We start from the raw sequence: 27,521 nt of genomic DNA, 5'->3' as shown, positions 1-27,521 counted from the left end.
ACTGGTCCCATCCTGTCCAGAGCAAAGGAGAATAAAGAAAACCAACCCAAAAAAGACACAGGAAAATATCAGCATAATGGACGAAAGGATCACATGAACTACCGTCTCCACCAGCCTGAGACCAGAAGAACTAGATAGTGCCCGGCTACCAACACAACTGCTCTGACAGGTATCACAATAGAGTCCCAGACAAAGCAGGAGAAAAATGTAGAATAAATATCAAATCACGAAATTCAAAGCCCACTTTTTAGACAAGATTAGATAGGCCCACAAAACAAACAATATAAATAGCACAGGTGAGGAATGTGCTTCTTAGTTCAAGCAAATGTAAGAGACCAAATGGGCAACACCTGCCCAAAAGCAAAGATAAGGAGCAGTAGGGGATAGGAAACCTGGAGGAATGGACATGGGGAACCCAAGGTGTAAAGGGAAAGGGAGACAGTGCTGACACATTGCAGGGATTGTAACCAATGTCACAAAACAATTTGTGTATAAATTTTTGAATGTAAAACTAATTTGCACTGTTAAACTTCTACCTAAAACACACACACACACACACACAAATTACTGTTTCACTTTTTTTACTCAGCACTGCCCAAACTAATTGCCATTTTTATGCATAAAAATAGGGTTTTGTGTATGCTAAAAGTTTAATGGGTTGGTAAATTTTAGACTTATTTTTAAAATAGCAACAATTAGTTAAAATTAGTATACCCTGAAGCATATTTATCGAGAGAATCTTATACAATATGTTTCTCAGTTTCCTCATTTTACACAATAAGTATCAACAGGATCAAAAATGGTGAGCTGGATGCAAAACAAGTAAGCCTACAGAACAAATTTTTAGGAAGCCCACTTTTTGTTTTAAAATTTTCAGCAATGACCACGTATCAAAAAGAGCCATAAGAAAAAGAATAGTACTAGTAAATACATTATAAACTTAATATTATTCACTTGTCTTAATTTCAAATTCAACTGCAGTCCACCCTCTGGAAAAAGCTGTCTGTGATAAGGTCATCTTTAATTTACTGTAAAGCATTTTAAACATGTGCCCTTTGAAACTACGTTGTATAAAGGCATAAAATCTTCATAAAAACTCAACACCCTTGGTAAGGGTGTAAGTATCACATTTTCCAAGGTTGAGAAGACAGCTCCATTGGCCAGAAGCCCAAATCAGCTTGCTTTATTATTCTCTAGGAATAATCCAAATAATTTTTAATCCACTGTGAAGAAAGGACATTAATGTAAAAGGAATCCATTAAAAACAGTATATTGTAGAATAAATTCTCCAGACTGGCCTTGACCCTGACTGAAAATCTTATTTAAGGACCAAGACTTGCATTCAGAGCCTTTAGGATTCCTTAAGAACTCAGATTTCTGGGAAAAGCTAGTCAGATTAATCAAGGTGGAAAAAAGATATTCAAGACAGTATCTTGTTTTGATTCACCCCTAGGAAAAGGCTTCCCTAATGACAGAGCTTATATTTTGTTGGTAGCATAAATTCCTCTCCTTGCCTTGTCTCACTTCTAGGAATCTTCTAAAAATGTGGCAGTTCCTTATTTTTTATAACCTATGTAAAAGAAAACAAATATTGCCCAGGCTAATTTGAACTCGACTTTAGTACCCAGAGATCAAATATGTTTGCCTACACATCACTACAGCCTTTGAGAGATGGAACAACCACAAGAAGTGTCAAAGATTCAGGAACACTTTAAATGTTAATGCATGCATTATTGAGTGACTAAATTAGCATTTCAGATAATCATGGTATTACAGATTTGGTAGAAATCACCTCCAACTTGTTACAGATAAAGAAACATGGAAATAAAAAATGGGCCCCAATATCCTGCATGATACTTAGAAATATTAGTAATGCATCTTTATGTCTCAAATGTTGTAACATATACTTAAATGGTATATTACTTTGCTAATTACTTTATAAAATTTTATAAAATATGTAATTGTATCAATACAGAATGTTTAATATATGAGTTTGTTTCAGTCACATACACATGTCTTTTAAACTCTAACATACAAAGAAGTAAGCACGCTCAGTCTCTAGGCCGTGGTGTGGCAGAAGGTTTGCACACCAGAAGTTGGGATGCCAACGTGTCAGCGGCAGTTTTGGTCAGTTAAGACACTGAAAAAGCAGAATTAATTCTATTTGGTCCCCAGGGTGCTATTTAACACAAGGCACTAATTACTGGATGGAAAAATGTTATACTAATTTTCAGAAGGGCCTAATAACTCTTAGGACAGCAATTAATAAAGTTTGAGTCTGTGCTTTAAATGGCTTCCAGAGTAAAATGAGTTTCTTGTAGGAAAGCCATTCTGTCAAGTGCTACACAAATGTCAGTTGGGTCTTATCGTCGAATTCCTCAGCAGCAGCAGGATATCCGAGAAACAACAGCAGGATTGAGGCTATTATACCAAAAGTTAGAATGAATAGTCAGGGCTTGCGTGTGGCTGTTGGAGACACTGGAAACACTAAATATCTATCTAAAAATGGAAAGATTTGTAAAATGTTTTTAAGATAGTGGCAAATCATCTTTATGACCTGCTTCTTTCTGAATTGTTTTTTTTTTTTTTTTTAAGGAGCGTAGAATACCTACTTTAATTGTCTCTTTTAAATGCTGGTGCTCTGATGGATCAGGTCGGACTATTAGTCACTCAACAGGTCATTAAGAAAAATAACCCACTACTCTTTTGCCAAGGTCCCTGGGTGGCAAAAGTGGTTTGCTGTTGGCTGCTAACCTAGAGGTTGGTGTTTGAACCACCCCCCAGCAGCACCAGAGAAGAAAGGCCTGGTGATCTGCTTCGGTAAAGATTACAGCCCAGAAAACTCCAAGGAGTGGTTCTACTGTGTAACACATGGGGTTGTCATGGGTCAGAACTGGTTTGTTCAGCTGGTTGGTTTGGTTTTTCTGCCATGGCTGAGCAAAAGGACAGAGCAAATGCAGAAATGTAAGCCATATTTCATTACAATGATAATGGCTTTTTTTTTTCTTTCCTAGTGTTTGATATTTTCAAAGTGTTTACTCATTCTATCCAGTGCATTGCTCTTTATTTCAACAAATATCTACTGTGTACCTACTCTTTGCAAACCACTGTATGAGATTTGGGGCTAGTAAGATACAAATGACACAGTCTATCCCTCAGGATCTCATTTTTAACGCACATTTCTCTCAATGAAATTTGTATTAGTGTATTTTATATAAATGGTTGTGATTTGGCAATTACCACTTATTTTACAAACAAAGGCATTGAAGGAGTTGGTGAATATAGCAAACCCATCTATTCTGCTCCATCCCATGCCACAAGCACAATTCGGATCACTACCATCCCTGTCTTGACCCACACCCCCTCCAACCTGTTCTCACCAGGGCAGCCACAGCAATCTTCGTAAATCAAAACCATAGTCATGTCACTCTCCTCTAGCGGTTCCCTATTGCTCTCAGAATAACACAAAAATACCTTAGTATATCAACAAAGCCCACAGGATCTGGGTCCTGCATATTTCTAAGGTATTACCCCTCAGAGTTTCATCAAAACACCCCCACTCGACCTCCAGCCTAACGGGAATATTTATATTTTCCTTTCATCGGAGATTTCACATACTCTATTTCTTCTCTCTGGATGTCGTTGTTCCGTCTCTACTTCTCCAAACACCCACCTCCCCTTCAGGTCTCAACTTCTTTATTGCTTCATTCAAAAGCCCTCCCTTACTTCTGGAATCTGGATTAGGTGCTCCTGATAGGTTCTATCATGGTACCTTTGTTTACCTCTATTCATACTCAGCTGCTAACCAAAAAGTCAGCAGTTCGAATCCACAGTCATCCCTTGGAAACCCTATGAGGTAGTTCTACTCTGTCCTATAGGGTGGCTATGAGTTGGAAACAACTCGACAGCGACGGGTTTATTTTTATTTATGCATTTAATTTATTTATTTCATTTTTTGGTTCATATATGCAGAAGGTCTTCATTAAGTAGCTACTTCTAGAATAAGTGCCAAGCCTTATCCTAGAAGGTTGTAATATAACAGCGAATAAACTAAAAAAATCCCTGCCACAATGAAACTTACTTTCTAGCAGGGTAGACAGACACTAACAATGTAATGAATAAATTAATCATAAGTATCCACCACTTTTATAGCTTGCTAGAAAACTAAAAAAAGAAAGGAAGTAGGGAAAGGGCAATAGGGAATACTACAGCGAGTGGAGCAGACTGCTTTTTTAAAGAGAGTGCTTACTGTTGACTTCCTTGAGAAGATGGCCTTTTAACAAAGACTTAAAGGACGAGGAGGCCTAACTGTGTAAACATTTAAGGAGGTGATATTCAAGAAGGAGAAATACCCAGTGCAGGGGCTGTAAGGTGGTAACATGCCTGGTGTGCTAAAGGAAAAGAAGGAAGCCAGTTTGGCTGAAGCAGAGTGAGCAAGGGGAAGAGTGTCATGACATGAGGTCACATGTCACTCAGTGACAGAGCGTTTAGAGCCTTGAAGGCCCATGGAGTAATTTTGGCTTTCACGGAGAGTCCTTAGAGGTTGAAATAAGGAGCCATTGGAGGATTTTAAATATAACAGAAACATAATCCCATTTATGTCAGTGTTTCACATGATAACAGGGGCAAATGTGGAAGCAGGGAAACCACCTTAGAGACTATGTCAATAATTCTTGGAGAGAAATGATGGTGGCTGGATTTAAGGTGGCTGCAGAGGAGGTGGTAAGAAGTGAGGCAGAGCCTACAGAATTTCCTGCCATCTTTAACTTGGAGAAAGAGAGGTCAAGGACAATTTCAAGTTTTCAACCTAAACAACAACTGAAAAGATAGTTTCCACCAACTGAGACAGGAAAAACTGTAGAAGGAGTTTAGAGGGGCTGAGAAGTGGGTGGTGGAGGGAAATCAAGAGCCCAGTTTTGAATATACGGGTTTTCAGATGTCAGTAAGATAATTTAAATCAACATGCTTATTACATTACAAGATAATTGCTGGTTTCTAGTCTGAAGTCTATAAAATCTTGAAGACTAGAACTTTGTCTCACCTCTAGCACCTAGAACAGTGCCTGCCATGGAGTAGACACTCAATAAATACTTATTCAATGAATAAGTGGATGGATGAAGAAATGAATAAATAATGTTGCTCCATCAGGCACAGGCACCACCCATCTGTCACAGGAGGTCTGCTTGTTGCTATGACACTGAGCAGGTTTCAGCGAAGCTTCTAGACTAAGAAGAAAGGCCTGATGACCTACAGATCACAACAGTCCTATTCAGAAGCAATCATGGAGATGGGCAGTCCAATGGCACAGAACTGGACAATGTTTTGTTCTGTTGTGCGTCGGGTCACCTTAAGTCGGGGGTGATGCAACAGTAGTTAACAGCAACTGCATTGTGAAGAAGAGAGTGCTGAGCCCAGGGCCAAACAGTGATTCTGAACCTAGTTCTTAAACCTCAAAGCTGTGCTCTTTGCAATACCCCACAATGAAGGGCCATCAAGATCACTCTGAGAACAGATAGAAGCAACCAAAAGAGAGGCATCCATGAAGATGAAATGCTACAAAGGAAAGGGACCAAAGAAAGGTCACCACACAGCACTAGGTTTTGGCACAAATATACAGAGTACAGGGCCAAAGATCTCTCGTACCCCATGTTTGCTTTGCATTTTGATGTATGACACACGAACTTTAATAATGATAATACGACTTACAGGCGACTTTCATCCTCCCACAGCAGGCAGCAGTGGGTGGCAACAAGGTGACTAATAGAGTATTCAGCAGGAACAAGATGACTGCACTTGAGGATGAATACCACATGCTCTCTCCGTCAGGGAACTTAAACGGCACCAGCTCTGTACGGATGGATGCCTGAAATTCCACGGATGGGATCAGCATTTGGACCTCTAGTGAGCACAGGTGGAGACACAGATTAGTGCAAACTGAAAGACTAGGTGGCCCTTTGCCTTCTCAGCAGCCTGGTTCCACGAAGGCGTCACCATAAAATCACATTCTAAATATTATAAATGCTGAATCTCAATCAAGGTCACCAAACACAGTCATCTGGTTTTTTTGACAAAAAAAAAAAAAAAAAAAAACAACTCTGGATTATTCTTTAACATCCTACAGAAAACTTGTCTGATTTTGACTTGAAATTAAAATCTATTTACACACCCCGAAGTAGAGAACTTCAAAGCTTGTAATCATTTTCTAGGATCAATCTCACAGCCAGATGCATACTTACAGCCAAAAAACTGTATCTTTTTCCCACTAAAAAAAAAAATTTTTTTAACTCTATAAAGTATTAAAAAACAAAAAACCCATCACCGTGGAGTCACTTCCAAATAAGCCCTAACTGTGATAGTGCTAGCAACTGTAATAACACTGTGCCTGACTGGTTCAGGTAAAATCCACACAAATAAATAAAGTTGCTATATATACAAAAACGTTTTGCAACTTTTGCTCTTATTTTCTTAAATTTCTGCTTTCATAAAGAATGAGAATATCACCTCATCCTACTCACTCTTCACTCCACTCTTAATCAAGTGTTACTCTTCCCTCTGCTCCCAATAAGGTTACCAACAAATGTAAAAGGAAACTTCCTTTCAACAACAGATATATTTAACATTTGGAGTTAAGCACACGCATGACCGTGGACATACAAGAAAGCTTAGTGAATAAACAAGGGACGATCTCAGCACGCCCAAACCCCTGAGGAGCAAAAGATTAGTCTGAGTAGCACTTATATCGGAGCAGTGCACTGCATATAGTATTCCAGAATTCCCTTTGATTGCATCAAGCATTCTGATGATTTTTTTCATTAGTTAAGCCAAAAGAGTCTATCTTCTTCCTGAAGTCTCCCAGAGGCTATTCATCAGTGGCTATTAATATATATTTTTGTGGTCATATCCTTACAGACTCTGTGTGTACAAGTAAAGTTTTTGAGGATTAGGGACAACTTGGCATCTATGGTTCTTCAATTTATTGCAAACGTAGCTTTCTGAGGAGTATGTAGACTGACTCCTTTTTATCCTTTAGACCTCACCTTAAAAATCACCCTTTCAGAGAGGCTCTCCGAGAGCAAACTATCTAAAATCTTCTGCTCCACCTCCGTCTCCCGGAGTTTGCTGTTTATTCCTTCATAGTATCCTTTCTCCACACACTCACCGTCTTTCCCCACTAGACTGCGGGCTGACACCAGATCCTGTGTTTTCGTTTACCACCAAATTCCAAGCGTCTAGTTCAGAAGCCACTCAACCAAAAATAAAAAGCGAAGAAAGCAAAGTGGGTAAAGAAATGACTGAAAGCAAGCAGGTGTGAGGGAAGTAGAACACTGCAAAGGAAAATAGCAAGGCCCTCATTGTTTCTTAATTCAAACATGAAAAATATATTTTGAAATCAGTAGGTTTGTCATACGTTGAATTGCATTATCTACTCTGTTATTCTCTTTTTTACCCCTTCATATTTTCCCAGACCCCTTTTTGCACCTCGTAGGAAAGACAGAAGCAGAAATAAAGGCAAACCAACCTTAATTGTCGTCGTGTGTGCTCCAGGGTACTCTTTTTCTTCCAGTGTTGACCATCTTTCTATAAATTTAGATACCAGGGAATCATCATAGTCCACTATCTGAAATCCAGAGACATTTGCACCTCCAAACTGAATTTTTAATAAGTCTCCATCAGTAAAACCCTAGACATGAAACACATTTATGTTATGCTTTTTTCTATTGTGAACCAAACAGAAACGAACATTGATCAAATAACTTCCTAAATTGTGGTTTTACATATTTCAGAGAACATGTGACAGATAAGAAGCCTACAGGAAATGTTTCATGTATTTTTTAGCCAATGCTGTTTTACTACTTACTAGCCTATGCTCTTTCACCGGAACTTAACGTGATTTTAGCATCACGGTGCTTCTTTTATCAACACTTATTTATTGATTGATCAGCTCATTGAATACTCATGACTCTTAAGTTTCCCATTTTATTGAAAGGTCTTCCATGGTTAAGGATGAGTTTTATTTATTGAATCTACAACAGAGCTCCATGTGTTTATAGATACTTACTAACATTTTTTCTCCAAGAGCTACAATATTGGGAGCAAGTTGTTCACTCACTCAAGTGATATAAATTACTAGCTTTTAAGAGACAATACCAAAAACTAAACCTGTGGCCGCTGAGTCAATTCTGACTCATGGTGACACTGAATGAAGGGCAGAGTAGAAATGCCACATAGGTTTTCCAAGGCTATAATCTTTACAGGAGCAGGCTGCAACATCTTTCTACCACAGAATGGCTGGTGGGTTTGAACCACAGACCTTTCGGTTAGCAGCCAAGTGCTAAACCACTGCACTATCAGGGATCCCTAAGAGACAGCTGTTGCTGTTGTTGTGCAGATACCATTGAGTTGGTTTCAACTCAGCGATCCTACGTACAACAGAAGGAATCGCTTCCAGTCCTGCCCCATCCTCAGCATTGTTGCTATGTTTGAGCCAGTTGTTGCAGTCACCATGTCAATCCATCGTGTTGCAGTTCTTCCTCTTTTAGCTGGCCCTCTAACTCTCCCAGCATGATGTCCTTCTCCAGGGACTGATCCCTCCTAATAATATGTCCAAAGTACAGGAGGCAAAGTCTCTCCAAGCACTTTGGCTGTACTTCTTCCAAGACAGGCTTGTTCATTCTTCTGGCAGTCCACAGTATATTCAAAATTCTTTACAACACCATGATTCAAAATTCTTTACAACACTGAAATTTTTCCAGTACTAAGTGACACAAATCTGTCCATTGAATTTTTTTTTTATAAATTATTTTATTCTGCTTTCATCATTATCTCTTTCTAGAATGCCTGTTATTAAGATCTGTAAGCCTTAAGCTAATATCTAGATTCCTTAGTGATTCCCTACTTTCCCATTTTTGTGTATTGTCATTTGGTCGAATAATTTGGATGATTTGCTCAACTTATCTTCAAACTCTTACATAATTTTACATATTTTAGAAAATACATTCTCAAAGCTCTTTCTTATTCTGAATTTTTTTTTTTTCCTTTCTCATAGCATCCCTTTTTCTTTTTATGGATAAAATATTTTCTTTTATTTCTCTGAAGATATTAATTACAATTTTAAAACACATTTTCTTACGATTCCTGCCATGTTTCTGTTTATGTGTTTGTTTACATTGGTCCCTATCTTTCATGCCAAACAATTCTCCCAAATGCATGACTATACTTGGCTGTTTAAGAGTAAGAAACTAAAGGTTTCTTGAAATCTCTGTGTTCATGGGTAAGGCTCATTGACTAGTATACCTCACCATAATGTAGATGATGAAGTGGGGTGATTTTTATCAGTATCTGGAATTCTTTGCGCTGGGCCATCAGTTTCTTCAGGGAAGAATCCTTCAATCTCTGCATAAGGTACATATGCCTGGCTAAATTCTGGGGACAGGGTGGGCGCTGAGGGGTGGAGAGGTTCATATTTTCATATGCAGATTTTCACATAGTTGCTCTGATTTAGCCTGTGCCTGAGTCTTGAGAGCTACTCCAATTCATAGTCTCTAGATAGCAGTATTATCTAGAGAGGAGGTGGGTGCTTGGGACTTGGGGCTGATAGTCACATGGTTGTTTGCATTGTGTAGAGAGAGTTCTTCGGCTGTCCAATCATTCCCTATAACCTTTGAATCAAGCCTCTGTTGCAGATGCTATTAGTAACCCAACAAGATTCCCTGGGATACCTTTAACAGGCTTGTCCTCCAGTTGCTGCCCCTGTTTTGGTCAATGGATCACATTTCCCTGAGGACTGTCCTTGGGAAACTGAAGCCATACCCCTGGAAAATGACAATGACTAACTGGGATTGGTATACAAAAGTCCCTCTGCCTTGCCTCAAGTTGGGAGACGCTGGGTACACTTTATGCAACAAATCTCTGCAAGACAGCAGGCTGAAGGCAAATCTCGTCTGAAATCACATTTTTATTTAGACTCTTTTCTTTCTCTTTCCTGTTTCCTTTACTCTCATTCCTGAAAAAGCACTTATTTTATAATGTGCACATAAATTCCCATCTCAGTCTGTTTCCAGGGAACCAGTAAGAGATTCCTTTTTAGCTCCACACCTCACCTGGCTTTTTGGTTCCAACAAGATTGAATCTCGTAGTGGTGCTGCACAATGAACAGGTTTACTTTTGTCTACATCCCACTCTGTGGGCATGTTTTGTTTTTGCTTTCTCCTATGTCTTTCTCACTTATTCCTCCTTCATCTGCTCAACTTTTATTGTATTCACCAAAAGATGAAAAAACTTTGATAATCTCTTATACCTTTTGATATTTCCTTTCCCATAATCTCCTTCTTTAAGGCTTCATAGAATTTTTATTTTCTCACTGTCATTTCACTGGATCTGGGATGTGGTTTTAGTATGCAGGACACTTGCAACTAAAACCTTCAACAGCGTTTTGAGCTGGCCCTGGTGAGGATCTGTTTTTCTATAATTTTCTCTCTCTCTCTCTTCTCCGCACTTTCCCATTTGGTGAGAAGCAACAGAGGAAAGAAAACAAACAAACTCCACAAAGGAGAATGAAGAACACCAAAGACACAAGGAAAATATCAGCCCAAGAGACAAAGGGCCACATAAACCAGAGGTTCCATCACCCTGAGACTAGAACTAGATGGTGTCCGGCTACCACCAATGACCGCCCTGACAGGAAACACAATAGAGAGTCCCTGAAGGAACGGGAGAGAAGTGGGATGCAGAAATCTAATTCTAGTAAAAAGACCAGACTTAATGGTCTGAGTAAGACTGGAGAAACCTCAGAAGACATGGCCCCCGGACTTTCTGTTAACCCAGAACTAAAACCATTCCTGAAGCCAACTCTTCAGACAAAGATTAGACTGGCCTATAAGATATAAAATGATACTCATGAAGAGCGTGTTTCTTAGTTCAAGTAGATATAGGAGACTAAATGGGCAGCTCCTGTCTGGAGGCGAGATGAGAAGGCAGAAAGGGATAGTAGCTGGTTGGATGGGCAAGGGAAATCCAGGGTGGAAAGGAGGGGTGTGCAGTCATATTATAGGGATAGCAACTGGGGTCACATAGCAATGTATATATAAATTTTTGCATGAGAAACTAACTTGAGCTGTAAACTTTCACCTAAGGCACATACACACAAAAAAAAACCTTCAAAAGAATGAATCATAGCAGAGAGGCCAAGAGTTAACCCTACAGGCAGTAACAACACATCAGATTAAAACTGACATTGTTATTCCTGGGGATTTATTTGGGGAGATTTAAAGCAGAAGGTAAATGTCCATCAATAATCTGTAAAAATCTAACATTTTAGCATGCAGACATGTGAAGTTATCAGCATTGTGGAATGATTACTCTTTTAAAGAATTAAAGCAAATAAAACAGTATGATTGAAGAAATGGGAATTGGATCTCATCATGAATGCTTCTTCATCACACTATGTACAAGTTATCCTTTTAAATGCTGTATCAGGGACTTAATCATGGCCTATGTTTTAGGAGCCTAATCATGCATCTGGCAATTCTTGAGGAAATTCACCAAAGACAATACCTTTTTTCTTTTATAGACACCTATTTAAACACTCATTAGACACTGGACAGGGAGCAGAGAGGCATACTCAGTCAAGAGTTTGGAAGATGAAATCTCATCAACTTTGGGTGGCATCCTTCAATTTTAAATGTCAATGAAATTTTCAAGTGTCCTCTAAATTCTCAGAAATTAAAGGGCTATGCAGGACAACTTGAACCTATCTAGTCACTAGAGGTTCCATACGATGAGGAAATCAAGTATTCAGGAAAAGAAAAACAGAACTTGAATTTCAATAAAATGTTAAGTAGAATTCTCTCTAGAAGCATGATGGCAGCACGAACTAGCTTTGTGTTCTTTTATCTTATTTTTTTCTTTTTACTGGTCATTCAAATGATTCTTTCCCTTTTCCTAGCATCAGAAATCAACCCTCAAATTGATGAGCCACCTTCTGTCATTATTTCTCAATGTTCCAATATAATTCTCCATCTGGACATTTTTAAAGATCACAGCTTTCACTGTGGCTCTGTGTTGCTCATCAAATAGCATGATCACACAGGGGACTCACTATCCAGGATGTTCTCTGCACAGAATGTAGTTCTGAAGAGACCAGCTACAGAGCTTCATCTATTTTAACCCTTGCTTCTCTGGTAGAAAGTCATTTAGAATCTCTCTAATATAGTATAATGGCAAGTCCTAATGAAATTTTATAGTAGCTAGCCATTTCATTGCCAAACAGAAATTTGATCTTAAATGGACAATTTCTCCCAACAGAGTGTAGATTTGAAATTTAATATTTTAAGTCTCTGATGCCACCTTCTAGCAAAAACAGTATTCATTGGTTATAAGTGGTTATTTTATTATCTCTTTCCTCACTATTAGATATAATATCTTCTGATCTAACAATCTGATACTCCAGAAACCATGAAATAAATCCATATTTGAAGCCTTTTCAGGGTCTCAATTTGCTGTTTAGAATATTCACTCAATTTCTACTTCTCTCCCTCTTTTTCTTACTCCCGCACCCCCCCCCCCCCAGGGAAGGGGAAAGCTTCTCAATCATATAAATAGGATCAAATTGATTTAAGAGCACAAACCATTATAACAATAAAGGCTTAAACTCATTTTATTGCTGATCTAAAAACTACCTTGAGAAAAAAAGACCTGATGATAATTCTAAATTGATTCTTATAATATTAAGGAGAAAAAAATGCAATTAATTACTCTGATGTTCAGTATAATTTAATTTGACAGGAATCCAGATGAAGAACTGATCATCTATCTACAGGAAATCAGGAGCCCTGGTGGCACAGTGGTTAAGAGCTCAGCTGCTAACCAACAGGTCGGCAGTTAGAATCTACCAGCAGCTCCTTGGAAACCCTATGGGGTAGTTCTACTCTGTCTTATAGGGTCACAATGAGTCGGAACCAGCTAGATGAATGGTACTGGGTTTTCACAGGAAGTCGATTTTCACTGTGTTGCTTAATTGTAAGTAGGAAGTCATAAATAAATAATATGTAATGTATCATTATTCTCAATATTTCCAGGTTTAATTTTTCACTAATATATATTCTCACAATGTGCATTCATTTCAAATATTATATATTAAAAACTTGAAAAGAATATGCAGAGGGTAAAGTTCATAAATCACTGTGACGGTAACAGAAAAATTAGGAAAATGAAATTTAATATATTTTTTGAAAATTTTCCCTTTGTTAAAATACAACTTCTAAGACAACTTATAAAAATTTTGAAATATGTTTCTACAATTTCTTTCACCATTTGTAAGAACAGGAAATAGATTAGAAAATGTAAGGTGGAAAGTAAACCTAAAACATAGCAAATTTAGAAAAATATTGTCACTCCTAATCTATCAAATATAATCAAATTATGTTTTTAAAAGCACCACTGACAAACACTGGCCATTCGAAACAAATTTTTAATTAATAGGCATCCCCAGCAAAATAATAAATACCAATTAATTCACCTACCAGATTTGCAATGATGTAATGGTACCCTTTAACATGTTTTCCAATGGTAATAACCTGACAAAGAGAAAGAAACTATTATTTAATAAGTGAAAATAATATAAATGTAAAATTATTGATATTTTACCAGGTTCAGGAAAAATGGACTTTTACCTACTATGGTTTTTTTATGTTCTACAATGAGTCATTTGATAAAATATAATGTTCAAATCTAGACATTAGATATCTCACAAAGAAGTAACAATAGTTTTTGGGATTTTCAAATGTTATCTGTCAAGAAGTCAGTAACTAAACAAAAATAATTACCTCATTTTTGTCAATAATGCAAATAAAGCAACAAAATTTTTTGATTCCTAAGAAGTCATATTTTGTATCTCTACAAAATCTGTTTTTGTTATTTTTAACAAAATATTAAATACCTGAAAATAACATCTGAGACTTTATATTTACACATCTAGACTCAAAAATAATCACAAGAGTTTATAGCAGTACTTAAATTTGAAAAGAATATTCTTGAGCATATAAAGGAACTCTTATATGAATCTACAAAAAAAAAATATTCCTATCTTAAGGATCTTGAAATGTTTATGGTGTAGTTCAAATGAACATTATTATTTCCAATTTGAGTCAGCACAGATCAGAAAAGCTAATTTTTCTCCAAAAATGTCAGCCGAAAATCAATAGCAAGATGGACACATCATGGAACAAATGGTTATTTTGATAATGCTCATAACAGCTTTGGCTATGGCTGAATAAATTTGACTTCTTACTGATCAATGACAATTATGAAGAGAGCTGAAATAGGTGAAAGGGCCATGCTGTAGTCCTACTACTTAGACATTCAAATGTAATTTCTACTTTTAAGGAAATTTTCACACCAATGGAAAGCATAAAATGTCAGGTCTATAGAAAAAAATTAAAATCATTAGTTCACTTCCCTGATTAAACTGTTTTAGTGGCTTCCCATTGCTTTTAGCATAATCATCAAATTCTTAATAAGCTACAGAGTCCAAAAGATTTACATACTTCTTCAGACTCTCTTTTCCACATCTACACAAGAGTCACACTAGCCCTCTTTCAGCTTTTTGCACACAAAATGCTTCTTCCCATCACCTCAGGATTCATATATGGTTTTCTCCACTTGAAATGTACTCCCCACCACCATAACATTTGACTTAACTGTCCAGGCCCAAAAATCTCAACCCAAATGTTAACTTCCTGGGGGAAGAGTTCCTGACTTTCCCTCATTCCACACGCAGTCAAGTGCTCCCAAGCGATGCACCTACTTAAAGAGCAAGTGCAAAATTCTAGGAAGGATATCACCACGTGCTTGATATTAAGTGGTAGCTGTTTGGAAAGGAGTTAGACCTTCTAGTGTTTTCCAACCTATTTTAATATAACATAATTAAATTGCCTTTAGAAAGAAAAAAAAATTGAACCGTCTCCACCTTAAAGGGAAAATTTTTAAGAAAAGATATTCTTCTGAATGAAAAATTTATTAGCATTGGTTGAATGGTATCTGATATCTGTTGACTCTACATGTAGTATATTCTACTTTCTGAATCATCCATGTATTCCTTCGGGGAATTAAGAAGAATGTAGTTCAAATGGTGATACTAGTAGTCCATTTCAAGATCTAGCTTGAAGTACAATGCTATCAGTGATAGGATAATATCCATGTGCTTACAAGGGAGACAATTTAGTACAAACATTATTCAAATTTACCCCCAACTACTAATGTCAAAGATGAGGAAATTGAAAATTTTTACCAACTTCTGCAGTCTGAAATTGATCAAACATTCAATCAAGATGTATCGATATCACTGGTGATTGGAATGCTTGGAATGAGAAGGTTGGAAACAGAGAAGGATCTGCAGTTGTAAAATAGGACCTTGGTGATAGAAAGGATGCTTCCGATTGCATGATAGACTTTTGCAAGGCCAACAACTTATTAATTACAAATGTCCTTTTCAACAACATAAACGGTGATTATACACTTGAACATTACCTGATGGAAAACACAGGAATCAACTACATCTGTGGAAAGAAACAATGGAAAAGCTAAATAGCATCAGTCAGAACAAGACCAAGGGCCAACTACAGAACACACCACCAATTGTTCTTATGCAGGTTTAAGTTGAAGCTGAAGAAAATTAAAACAAGTCCCTGAGAACCAAAATATCACCTTAAGTATATTCCATGTGAATTTAGAGACCATCTCAAGAATAGGTTTGACTAATGACCAAAGACCAGGCAAGTTGTGGGATGACATCGAGGACATCATATATGAAGAAAGCCAAGGGTCATTAAAAGGACTGGAAAGAATGAAAAGTCCAAAATGGATGTAAGAAGAAACTGAAGCTTGCTCTTGAACTTAGAGTAACTAAAGCTAGGGGAAGAAATGATGAAGTAAAAGAGTTGAACAGAAAATATCAAAGGATGGCTCAAAAAGACAACGTAAAATATTATAATTAAATGTGCAAAGACCTGGAGTTAGAAAACCAAAAGGGAACAACATGCTCAGCATTTCTCAAGCTGAAAGAACTAAAGAAAATATTCAAGTCTTGAGTTGCAATTTCAAAGGATTCAATGGGCAAAATATTGAATGACCCAGGAAGTATCAAAAGAAGATGGAAGAAATACACAGAGACACTGTACCAAAATGAATTAGTTGACATTCAACCCTTTTAGCATATGATCAAGAACCGATTGTACTGAAGGAAGAAGTCCAAGCTGCACTGAAGGCATTGGCAAAAAACAAGGCTCCAGGAATTGACAGAGTATCAATTTAGATGTTCCAACAAATGGATACAGCACTGGAGATGTTCACTTGTCTACTCTAAGAAATTTGGAAGACAGATACTTGGCCAACCAACTAGAAAAGATCCATATTTACGCACATTCCAAAGAAGGGTGAACCAAAAAAGAAGTGTGGAAATTATCAAAGAATATCATTAACATTACACGCAAGTAAAATTTTGCTAAAGATAGCTAAAAAATGGTTTCAGCAGTACATTGACAGGGAACTGCCAGAAATTCATGTCAGATTCAGAAGAGGATGACATGGAAACACTGCTGATGTCAGATGGATCTTGGCTAAAAGCAGAGAATACCAGAGAGATGGTTACTGTGTTTTATTGACTATGTAAAGGCATTCCATTGTGTGGCTCATAACAAATTACGGATTACATTGAAAAGAATAGGAATTCCAGAACACTTAATTACATTCATGCATAACCTTAAAACAAACCTATTCCAACAGAAAAGGGTGTTATGTGTGGTTTAAAACCAGGAAATGTGTGTCAGGGTTTTATCCTTTCACCATACTTAATTCAAAATGTAGGCTGAGCAAATAACCCAAGAACCTGGACTATATGAAGAAGTATGTGGCATCCGGTTTGATGGAAGATTCATTAACAACCTTTGATATGCAGATGACACAGCCTTGTTCCTGAAAGGGAAGAAGACTTGAAGCATTTACTGATGATAATCAAAGACCACAGCCTTCTGTATGGATACACCTCAACTTAAAGAAAACAAAAATCCTCACAACTGAAGCAATAAACAGAGAAACTATTGAAGTGGTTAAGGGTTTCCTTTTACTTGGATTCACAATCAACAACCAGGGAAGCAGCACTCAAGAAATCAAACGATGCATTGCATTGGGCAAATCTGCTGCAAAAGACTTCTTTAAAGTGTTGAAAAACAAAAATGTGACTTTGAGAACTAAGGTGTGCCTGACCCAAGCAATGCTATTTTCAATTGCCTCACATACATGGAAAGCTGAACGATGAATAAGGAAGACCAAAGAAGAATCGATGTCTTTAAATCATGGTGTTGGCGAAGAATATTGAATACACCATGAACTGCCAGAACAATGAACAAGTCTGTCGTGGAAGGAGTACAGCCAAAGTGCTCCTTGGAAGTGAGGATCGTGAGACTTTGTCTCACGTACTTTGTACATGTTATCAGGAGGGGTCAGGTCCTGTAGAAGGACATCAGGCTTGGTAAGGTACAGGGTCAGAGAAAAAGAGGAAGACCCTCAACAAGATGTATTGACACAGTAGCTGAAACAATGGGCTCAAACATAGCAATGATTGTGAGGATGGTACAGGACCAAGCGGCATTTCATTCTGTTGTACGTAGGGTTGCTCTGTGTCAGAACTGACTCAAAAGCACCTAACAACAACAGTAGTACTTACTGGAGTTCAGTGTTTATGGAGAGAAAGGCAGTATGTGAGAATCACTAGCTCTATTTCTTTTTAATTGGAAAACCCTGGTTGCGTAGAGGTTAAGTGTCATGGCTGCTAACCAAAAGGTCGGCAGTTCAGCATTCCTTGGAAACCCTATGGGGCAGTTCTACTCTGTCATATAGGGTCGCTATGAGTCAGATTCGACTCCATGGCAATGGGTTTAGTTTTTGGTATTATTTCTTTACAAAAATTGGTGTCACGTATACAAACCACATCTTTGCTTTACAATAAGAGTGTTACACTAAAAAAATGAAAATTTATGTTAATATCTAAATGGTTTGATAGCTGAGTCATTTTCCTACAAAATCACAGATAGAAATAAGAGAGTTCAAGATTTTACCAAATTATATTAAAATATCCATAGTCTAATACAGTTTAATTACATTGCTAACTTGAAGCTACTACGAAAACCAAGAGTTTGTCTCATCTCTGATTTCTTTTAAGTATTGGTTGAATGACTAAATCAAACGTATCCCTTTTCTTAGCATGTACTGCATCCCCACTTTTTATCTAAAAAATTATATTCTTAAATTTTACTTCAAGTCCCTCCATTAGATTCTAATCTAAAATAATTCTCTCTTGAATTATCTCATAGCACCCTGCTTTTCCATTCATAATATATTTTATGATTGTAATTACGTATTAATTTCTGTAACCACATCAGTATTCACCTAGATGTGACCTTGTCTGTATTCTTTAACATTGTTTTCCTAGGATCTATTTCAGTGCTTCTCTGGCAAAAGTTAGATGCTCAGAGAAAATTACTGAACAAATGAATGAATCCAAGCCAGCTCGGGTGTCACCGTCTGTGTGAACACACCACAGATCCTCCCTCCCCCATGCTCCAATAAACAATTTTGCATTATAACTGGCGATACTGTACTAGTATGTGTGTATATGCCTTTCTTCCCCCCAAACACTGAATTCATCCAGTATAAAAACCACCCTTTCTCACCTTTCTTTGCATCCTCCATTCCAGACACAGAGGACTCCATCAATAAATATCTGCTGAATGACACAATCATCCCTTGTCTGTACTAATTTAGTATAGTCAGGGTCTTATGAAAATAAAAATCAGATATATGTGCAAAATATTCCGCACATTTTGAATGGATGTTCATATTGACATTTATTTAATCATGATCATGTATTTGCTTCAAAATATTATTTACATATATTCCCAGTTTCTTTTGTAGTTTTTGTCTCCTAGATTTGGAAAAGGAGTTATTTTCATATAGGTTTTCATGAATACTTAAAATTTTTTAAACCAAAGACTAATGAGTATTATTAAAATTCAGTCTTAATGAGACTCTCCTATGAAATTTAAATGAGGTTCACATTTGAAAAAGAGACTCCAGGTTAAAATGAAGCCTGACTTCATCTCCTGAGGCTGGAATAAAAGCTGGTTCTACCAAAATGTTCGTCTCTCTGGCATACAACACCTAGGTCTTTCTCATAACAAGTTAGCTTTATTCAGTTTTTCAATATTTCATGAGTGATCCATTTTCTATGTCATAGGGCCTGTATGTATATATCAATTAAGCCTTCATTAACATTTATGCTTGCAGAATGTTTTTGGTTGTACAAATTAATCAACTTCATTTTTCCCTCGAAGCTAGAAGGACCAAGGAATACATACCCAACCATGTGTTTTCCTCCCAATCCTGTACTGTGCTTATTCCAAAGAACTAGCAGAGACCATAATATAGATAGATAGGTAGATAGATAGCCGGACAGACGGATGGACAGGTGGGCGGGGGGCGGGGGCGCGGGGCGGGGGCGCGGGAGGCAGGGGCGCGGGGGGGGGGCGCCGGGGGGGCGGGTGGATGGACGGATGGACGGACGGACAGACAGATAGCCAGAGACAGACAGATAGATCGATAGATCCATCTAGATCTATATGTAAACTTGGAACAGAAACACTCAGTGAAGGAGACCGTACTCAGTAAATCATGACACTGTTTCATCATCATCCCTGGTTTGTCTCATTTTTATCTAAGACTTTACTGCATGGTTACCCTACCCTGAAAGATCTTAAACGAAGCTAGGTAGTATGGTGAGCACAGGTAAAAAAATCCTTATCTCTGGTATCATGTTACTCTTTCAAACAGGCCAAATAGATTCATCTGTTTTACCCTCAGCTTGTGAATAAAACGTAGATGTATCTTTCCTACATATTCTAAATTTATACATTAATGTTTTATAGTGACACAAATCCTATGTAAGAGAAGAAAAAAAATTACCTCTTAGCAAAATAAATACATGCTCTTTGTGGAAACAAAGATCCATTTAGACACTAATATAGCTTAATGCACCACACAGTACTCTTGTGTTTGAAATAACCACGTATTTCCAAAGAATTAATGAATTACTCCTCTCCCTTATGATGCAGTCTCATTTTGACTTAATGCATGTCTGCTTCGTTATATGTAAAAATGTTCATAAGAATTAATTTTTAAATTTTCAATTAAAAATATCAAAGGTTAAGGCAGCACTCATCATGTAAAACGTAGAAGTCAGTAATTATGTATTGAATTTATTTAACAACTAGTATGAGGCGTCAGCTTTATTGAAGACCATCTTCTACGGCTAACTGAAGCCGGAGATGATTTAACTGATGATCATCTTTGCTGCATCCGACATAACCCATAGTGTAAAAGGTGCTGATGAAGCACCATGACACAAATACTCATTGCAAACGCTGACGCTGCACACGTATTCTACATATGGTGCCATTAGACAACAGGGGATGGCAAACCTGGTCTACAATGTCGTTCACTTTATCCCGTTCACAGTCCAGGATTACACGCCGTTCTTTTTTTAATTCCAGATCTTGAAACAGTGATCGGTAGGTCTCATCTTTCTTGTCATTGTTAATGTTTCCCACATTGATAGCAGTCACTTGCCATTTCTTCTCAGCAGCGGAATCCAGCACAGCTTGCAGTGTCGATAAGCCTGTGGAGGCAAAGAAAAACAATGACTGATAAGGATACTTGAGCCGCTCTGCATCGTGTCGTGAAACTCTCAGTGAATATTTTTTAAGGCTGATATCTGTGTGGAACTAAGGGACTGTTGACTGCTAAAGCATAACGACAGCTATGCTCTTGATCAGCATCTACTCACTCCCGCTTCACATCAGAAACTCCATTACTGAAATACCGTTGTTCTGACCAAAGGAGGCATTGTTTGTGGGAAACGTAGTATCCCCCTTCTTAAGCTCTCATAGTTGTGTCTTTTTGGATGTTACTGACGTTTTAGTGTCCTTAATATGGTTTAAGAGAAATCAAAATTCATTATCATAAAAATTTCTTTCTCTTATGGGATAAAAAAAATACTTAATGTATATGATATTCTATTATCATCTGATATTAACTGCTGGAGAGTTTGGGCGCGTTTTTAGTGAGATGAATTTCTGCGAGTCTGTGTGAGTATAAAATGGAGACCTGGTGACTCAGTGATTAAGAATTATAGTTTCTAACGAAAGGTTGGCAGTTGGAATCCACCAGCCTCTTCTCGGAAATCCTATGGGGCAGTTCTACTCTGTCCTATAGGATCGCTATGAGTTAGAATCCACTGGACAGCCATGTGTTTTTTTTTGTTTTGTTTTGTTTTTGTTTTTATGTGAGAATAAGACCCAAAAATCTCTTTGATGCCACTATACTTCCTCCTATTGTTTTCCATTCAGCACTTTTCTTTTCCAGTCTTCTGTTGTATTATTTTTTATTATCAGAACTGAACCTCTAGAGAATAAAACATTAAAAAAAAAAAAGGTTCACCTGTTAGCTAGATGGTGACAGCTCCTCTACAACAGATTTGCTACATTTATTTCAGCTGCCAAATATAAGATCACTTCACTATGTATTATTACTAATGATTTTATTTATTACTTATTTTAATTTTTGTTACTTACAGAATCACATGACTTAGAAAATGTGTACTCTTATTTTCAGTTGTTCATATATGACCTCATATCTAGGACTGAGAGGGAAAACAACTAGCAGCTCTAATTCCTGAAAGTTAAAACTAGAAAAGTGCGTACACTTCTCTTCCACATCCTTTCAAGTGTATCAGTCAACCCCAGTCATCATTTCTGTTAATAGTTTAACAAACAACACAAAATCCAGGCTCTAAAATATTTCAGGAGTCATCGCATCATTCTCCTTATTTCAGAAAGTCCTGCATCTTTCTCAAAATGTGCATCTTTCTATAAAATGTGGGATCTACCTAACATGATAACATCTCTGTACAACCTAATATAACATCTCTGTAGAACCTACATCCATGTGCTAAATTTTGTTTAAATTCATTCACCATGGCAAAACATACTTTCTAAATTTGCTCTAAACCACTTCAACCTGGAAAACATCATTAAAGTTTTTATTGATTCAAATATTGGCTGAAGACTGTACCAGATGAGCCTAGAACATCTTGTGATACCAGATAGGAAGGAGGCCATACAAAACAATCAGCATTGTGTCAAAGCACTCAGCAGCCAATTGGACGCAAATCTCTTTAATTAAAGATGGGGCAATTTGAATATCAATAATAATAATAACTGCAAATGACCCAGGTACATAAAATATTTTAAATCCCTGAATTCATAATGATATTTTTTAAAATACGTGGTTGCCTTTGAAGGATGCTATGGAGCCAACTCATTATTTTGAAAACTGGCAAATAAGGGATGAAAAACAAGCATTTTCCTGCCTTTCCTAGATGAACCATATTGAGAGTAATAATGAGAATAATGAGTTAAGAGAAGCTTATTTTTGGAAATAGACCAGCTAATAAATAATGAAGGAATATAAAAATATATATTTAAGTCTATATTCCTTCATTATTTATTAGCTGGACTAGTTCCAAAAATAAGCTTCTCTTAACTCATTATTACTCTCAATATGGTTCGACAGCACTGGATTTTTTTTTTTTTTACTTAAAATTATAACCATCTCGTAACACCAAGTCAATTAATGAATCAAGGCAACAATCATCAATTGCTGCTAACAACAGTAGAAAGACAAGCAAATATTATGTACCTGTAAGTGCCAAGAACTTAATACCTTCTATGTTTTTTTTATGATGTATTCAGAAACCCTGGTGGCGTAATGGTTAAGTGCTATAGCTGCTAACCAAAAGGTCGGCAGTTCAAATCCACCGGGTGCTCCTTGGAAACCCTATGGGGCAGTTCTACTCTGTCCTATAAGGGTCACTATGAGTCAGAATTGACTTGACAGCAGTGGATATGGTATTGGATTTTATGAAGGATTCATATTTAAAAAAAAAAAGTGAATCTCATCAAACTTCTAGATCTAATTACTAACTTATAGGGAATAAATGGGGCCCAGAAATATGTTAAACACCACAGTGATGCAATCATAAAAATCCAGACTGTGGTAAATTCTACGTTATAAAAGCCTTAAGAGATATATCAACCAATTGCAACATATGAATCTCATTTGTATTCTAATTCAAACAAACTGTGAAAAAAAGTGATGTTATTAAAGACTCATTGTTAATTTGCCTAAGTATGATAATTATATTGTGGTTATGTTTAAAACGAGAACATTATTTTTCCCAAATACATACTGGAATATTTTCAGATGAAACGATACGATGGCCGGTATTGGTTTTAAAATAATTGACAGGTGGAGGGAAAATATAGATAAAATAAGATTGCCTGTATGTTTATCATTAATAAAGCTGGGTTAAGGGCTCTTAGGGGTCTTCATATAATTCTTTTTATTTCATTATTTGGAATATTTCATAAAGAACATTTAAAAATAACTTATTTGCTTTTATTTCAAAATGGAAAATTGAACTATAATCTGAACTTAGAGAATTAAAAAAAAAAATCAGTTTTCTCCATCTAGTCTTGTAACAAAAAATAAACAAATAACCCTGAATTGCTCAGGGGATGATTTAAACAGCAGTCACATACCACGAGGAAAACATTCAATGATAAAACTTCTTTAAAACGTGTCATGGATGGCCTATAATTTTTGTTCACATTCAATATATTAAATCTTTCTGTGATACAATTCAAATTCCTTTCCTGTTTTTCATCATTAGTGGAGGCAGAGCACTCACAGCTGGTAATCATGATCAATTCAAGAGCTGTCAGTGTGCTTGAAAACAACTATTAAGTCTATCAGGTTTCTTCTCCAAGCAGGAAAAAGAACTAAATTTCCTAACCTCTTTCACTCTCTTGCTCCAACTTTCTCACATTCCAATCATTGCACAATTTTCTCTTGACAACTCCCTAAAAACATTATATCCATGGGTGATACTCCCTATGCTGGTGATGCACTGGTTAAAGCACTTAACTGCTAACCAAAAGGTCGGTGGTTCATACCCACCAGCAGATCCACGGGAGAAAGGTGTGGCAGTCTTGCTTCCATAAAGATTTATAGCCTCGGAAACCCTGTGGTGCAGTTCTACTTTGTCCTATAAGGTCACTATGAGTTGGAATCCACTCGACAGCAGTGGGTTTGTTTTGGTTTATATCAAAGGTTAAAGTGATGAAGCTCTGATACTATGTTCCATCTTTCAACATATGTTGCAAGGAATTTTAAATATAAATGGTCATTTGTAAATGTATTTTATCCATAAATAATTCTAAATTTAAGATTTATTGGCAGTTCACCTTGCCAAAGAAAATGAAAATAATGTACAAAATCAACAAGAATGCATTTAAAGGATGACAGGCTTTCCAGCTCATTCAGTCTGCGTGTCAACAGTAACACACAGTCAGTGTGTATTCTCTGTTCCCAAAACTCTCAGGATTAATAATTACATCCCTTTATTAAGAAGGTAAACTGCTCAAATTGTGCTATCAGACTTGATGAATTTGGTTTAGCCAGCCAGAAGTAATTCACAAACCATGGCTTGATTTACTTCCAATGTGAAGACACTGTTAACCCCATGCTTAAACCAAAAAAAAAAGAAAGAAAGAAAAGAGTTGCCATTGAGTTAATTCCAAATCATAGTGATCCTATAGTACAGAGTAGAACTGCCCTACAGGGTTCCCAAGGCTGTAATCTTCACCGAAGCTGGCTGCCACATCCTTCCCCACAGAGAGGCTGGTAGGTTCGAACTTACAACCTTTCCATTAGCAGCTGAGTACTTAACCTTTCACCGTCAGGGCTCCATTAACCCAAATTATTTGATTTGATGTTTTGGTAATAGTAACTGACCCTCTCAGACACTCTCTCAACTTGACCTCCTCACTCCACACTAAAAGAGCTTTGAATTAAGTCTAATTGCTTTAAAATCAGCTCTCATTGTTGTTAGTTGTCCTCAACTTGACTCTGACTCATGCTAACCCCATGCGTTACAGAATGGAACTCTTCCATATGGTTTTCTTGGCTGTGGTCTTAACAAAACCAGATTACCAGGTCTATCTTCTGTGTTACCACTGGTTGGGTTTGAACTTTTAGGTTAGCACTCAAGAGCAAACAGTTTGTGCCACCAACCAAGAGATCACTTAAAAATCACTGGAAATTTATATTACAACTATTGAGGTAAAACTCAATTCATCAAACATCATGCAAACTCAGGTCCCTGGTCTCATAGTAAACCATTTGCCGCCAAGTTAACTCACTCATGGCAACACCATGTGTGTCAGAGTATAACTGTAATTAATAGGGGTTTCAATTACTGATTTTTAAGAAGTAGATCACCAGACCTTTCTTCTGAGGTGCCTCTAATGGATTCAAACGTCCAACCATTTGGTCAGCAGCTGAGGGCATTAGCTATTTGCACCACCCAGGTACTCTTGCTACCTGTCTTAGGTATCTAGGGCCTCTATGACAGAAATACCACAAGTGTATGGCTTTAACAAACAGAAATTTATTTGTTCACAATCTAGAAAGCTAGAAGTCTAAATCCAGGGTGCCAGCTCTAGCGAAGGCTTTCTCTGTTGGCTGTAGGGTCCTTGTCTCCTTTCAACATCTGTGGGCCTAGCATTCCTTCAAAATCCCCATGTGTCTTGTCATCAGTCTTCCCCTCGGTCTAGGAGCTTCTCAGCACAAGGACTATGGTCCAAAGGATGTCCTCTGCATCTGGCTCTTCTTTTTTGGTGATTATGAAGTCTCTCTCCTCTCTGCTGGCTTGTCTGTTTTATATCTTAAAAGAGATCGATTCAAGATATAACCTAATCCTATAAATTGTGTCCTGCCCCATTAACACAACTGCCTCTAACCTTGCCTTATTGATATCAGAGACGTTAGGGTTTAAAACTTACAGGATAATTACATCAGATCACAAAATAAGGAAAATCACACAATACTGCGAATCATAGCCTAGACAAGTTGACACACATTTTGGGGAGGGTGGGGAGCACACCTGAATCCAAAATATTCCACCATTTGCCCCTCAAAATTCATGTCCTTGCCACATGTAAAACACATTTGCCCTATCATAAAAAAAAACCCAATATCAACTCAAAAGTCTTAAATCAACTCCAAGTGAAATTTCCAACCTGGGGTAAAATTCTTCTTCACCTGTAAAATCTAGACTAAAAGTTATCTGCTTCCAAAGTACAATGGTGGAACCGGCATAGGGTAGACATTTCTACTACACATGAGAGAAATTGAAGGAAAAGAAAGGATAAAGGTACCAACCAAGTCCAAAACCAAGCAGAACACATCACTTTAGCTCTCAGCCTTGGGAATAATCCTCTGTTCTCTGAGATGATTTAGGCAATGGCCCTGTCCTCCAGATTCTGGGTACTGGCCACACTCTCTGGATTCTAAGTGGAGGCACCTCAGCCCTGGGCTTCTTCTCTGCCTTCCAGGTCCACTAGGATGGAACATTCTCCTAGTCCATTTGAGTGTTAACCCTACCCCCTAGGCCCCAGCAGGCCCCTTTCTTCTGCCCCTTGGGCCTGGCAACCCAGCCCCCTCATCTTTGGGCAGTGGATCTGGCTCAATCTCACTGGCACGCATGAACAGCAGTCCCACACTCCAGGACTGAGTTGGTGAAGATATGACTACTTGAAACCTAGGAGGCCATGGACTCTCCCTTTGACACCCAGCAGGCTGGGATCCACTCTTTGAGACGCCAGAGGTAATGGTCCTACCCTTTGAAACTTAGGTGGCTCTGCTCTCTGTGCTCCTTGTCTCTTCAGCTTCTGTTTCCTGGTTCCTTGGTGTCTCAGTCATCTAGTTCTGCTATAACAGAAATACCACAAGTGGATAGCTTCAAAAAAGAGAAATCTATTTTCTCACTGTCCAACAGGTTACAAGTCCAAATTCAGGGCATCAGCTCCAGGGGAAGGCCATCCATCCCTCTCTGTCAGTTCTAGAGGAAGGTCCCCATCATCAACCTTCCCTTGGTCTGGGAGCATCCCAAGGCAGGAATCTCAGGTTCCCAAAGGACACACTCTGCTTTCGTGGTGGTATGAGGTCCGCAACTCTCTACTTGCTTCCCTTCCCTTTTATCTTTTGTAAGGTAAAAGGTGGTGCAGGCTACACCCCAGGGAAACTCCATTTACAGTGGATCAGGGATGTGACCTTAGTAACGGTGTTACAATCCCACTCTAATCCTCTTTAACATAAAATTACAATCACAAAATGGAGGACAACCACATTATACTGGGAATGAAGGCACAGCCAAGTTGATACACACATTTTTGGGGAGACATAATTCAATCTATGACACTAGGTCCCTCAGCCCCTCAAGCCTCTTGGGCCTCTTCACTGCTCAGGCAAGTGTTACAAAGCTCTTTAGCTCTTCCAGTAGATGCCCTGAT

At 37.7% G+C, this 27,521-nt stretch overlaps 1 protein-coding gene across 4 annotated transcripts in view; it reads right to left on the bottom strand.

The window, feature by feature from the left end:
* The window catches only part of GRIA2 (glutamate ionotropic receptor AMPA type subunit 2), a 222,428-nt gene that overhangs the window by 60,846 nt on the left and 134,061 nt on the right, over positions 1–27,521 (bottom strand). For all 4 annotated transcript variants that reach the window (XM_064267640.1, XM_064267641.1, XM_064267642.1 and 1 more), the window contains 3 exons: positions 20,529–20,725; positions 13,521–13,574; positions 7,520–7,681 (listed from right to left, as the gene is read on the bottom strand). In XM_064267640.1, coding sequence (XP_064123710.1) covers positions 7,520–7,681; positions 13,521–13,574; positions 20,529–20,725 — 413 coding nt within the window. The remainder of the gene's footprint in view (positions 1–7,519; positions 7,682–13,520; positions 13,575–20,528; positions 20,726–27,521) is intronic.

This window comes from Loxodonta africana, chromosome 13, assembly GCF_030014295.1.
Source record: "Loxodonta africana isolate mLoxAfr1 chromosome 13, mLoxAfr1.hap2, whole genome shotgun sequence".
NCBI lineage: Eukaryota > Metazoa > Chordata > Mammalia > Proboscidea > Elephantidae > Loxodonta > Loxodonta africana.
The sequence above is the reverse complement of the archived record's forward strand: the minus strand, read 5'-3'. Positions and strand labels throughout refer to the sequence as shown.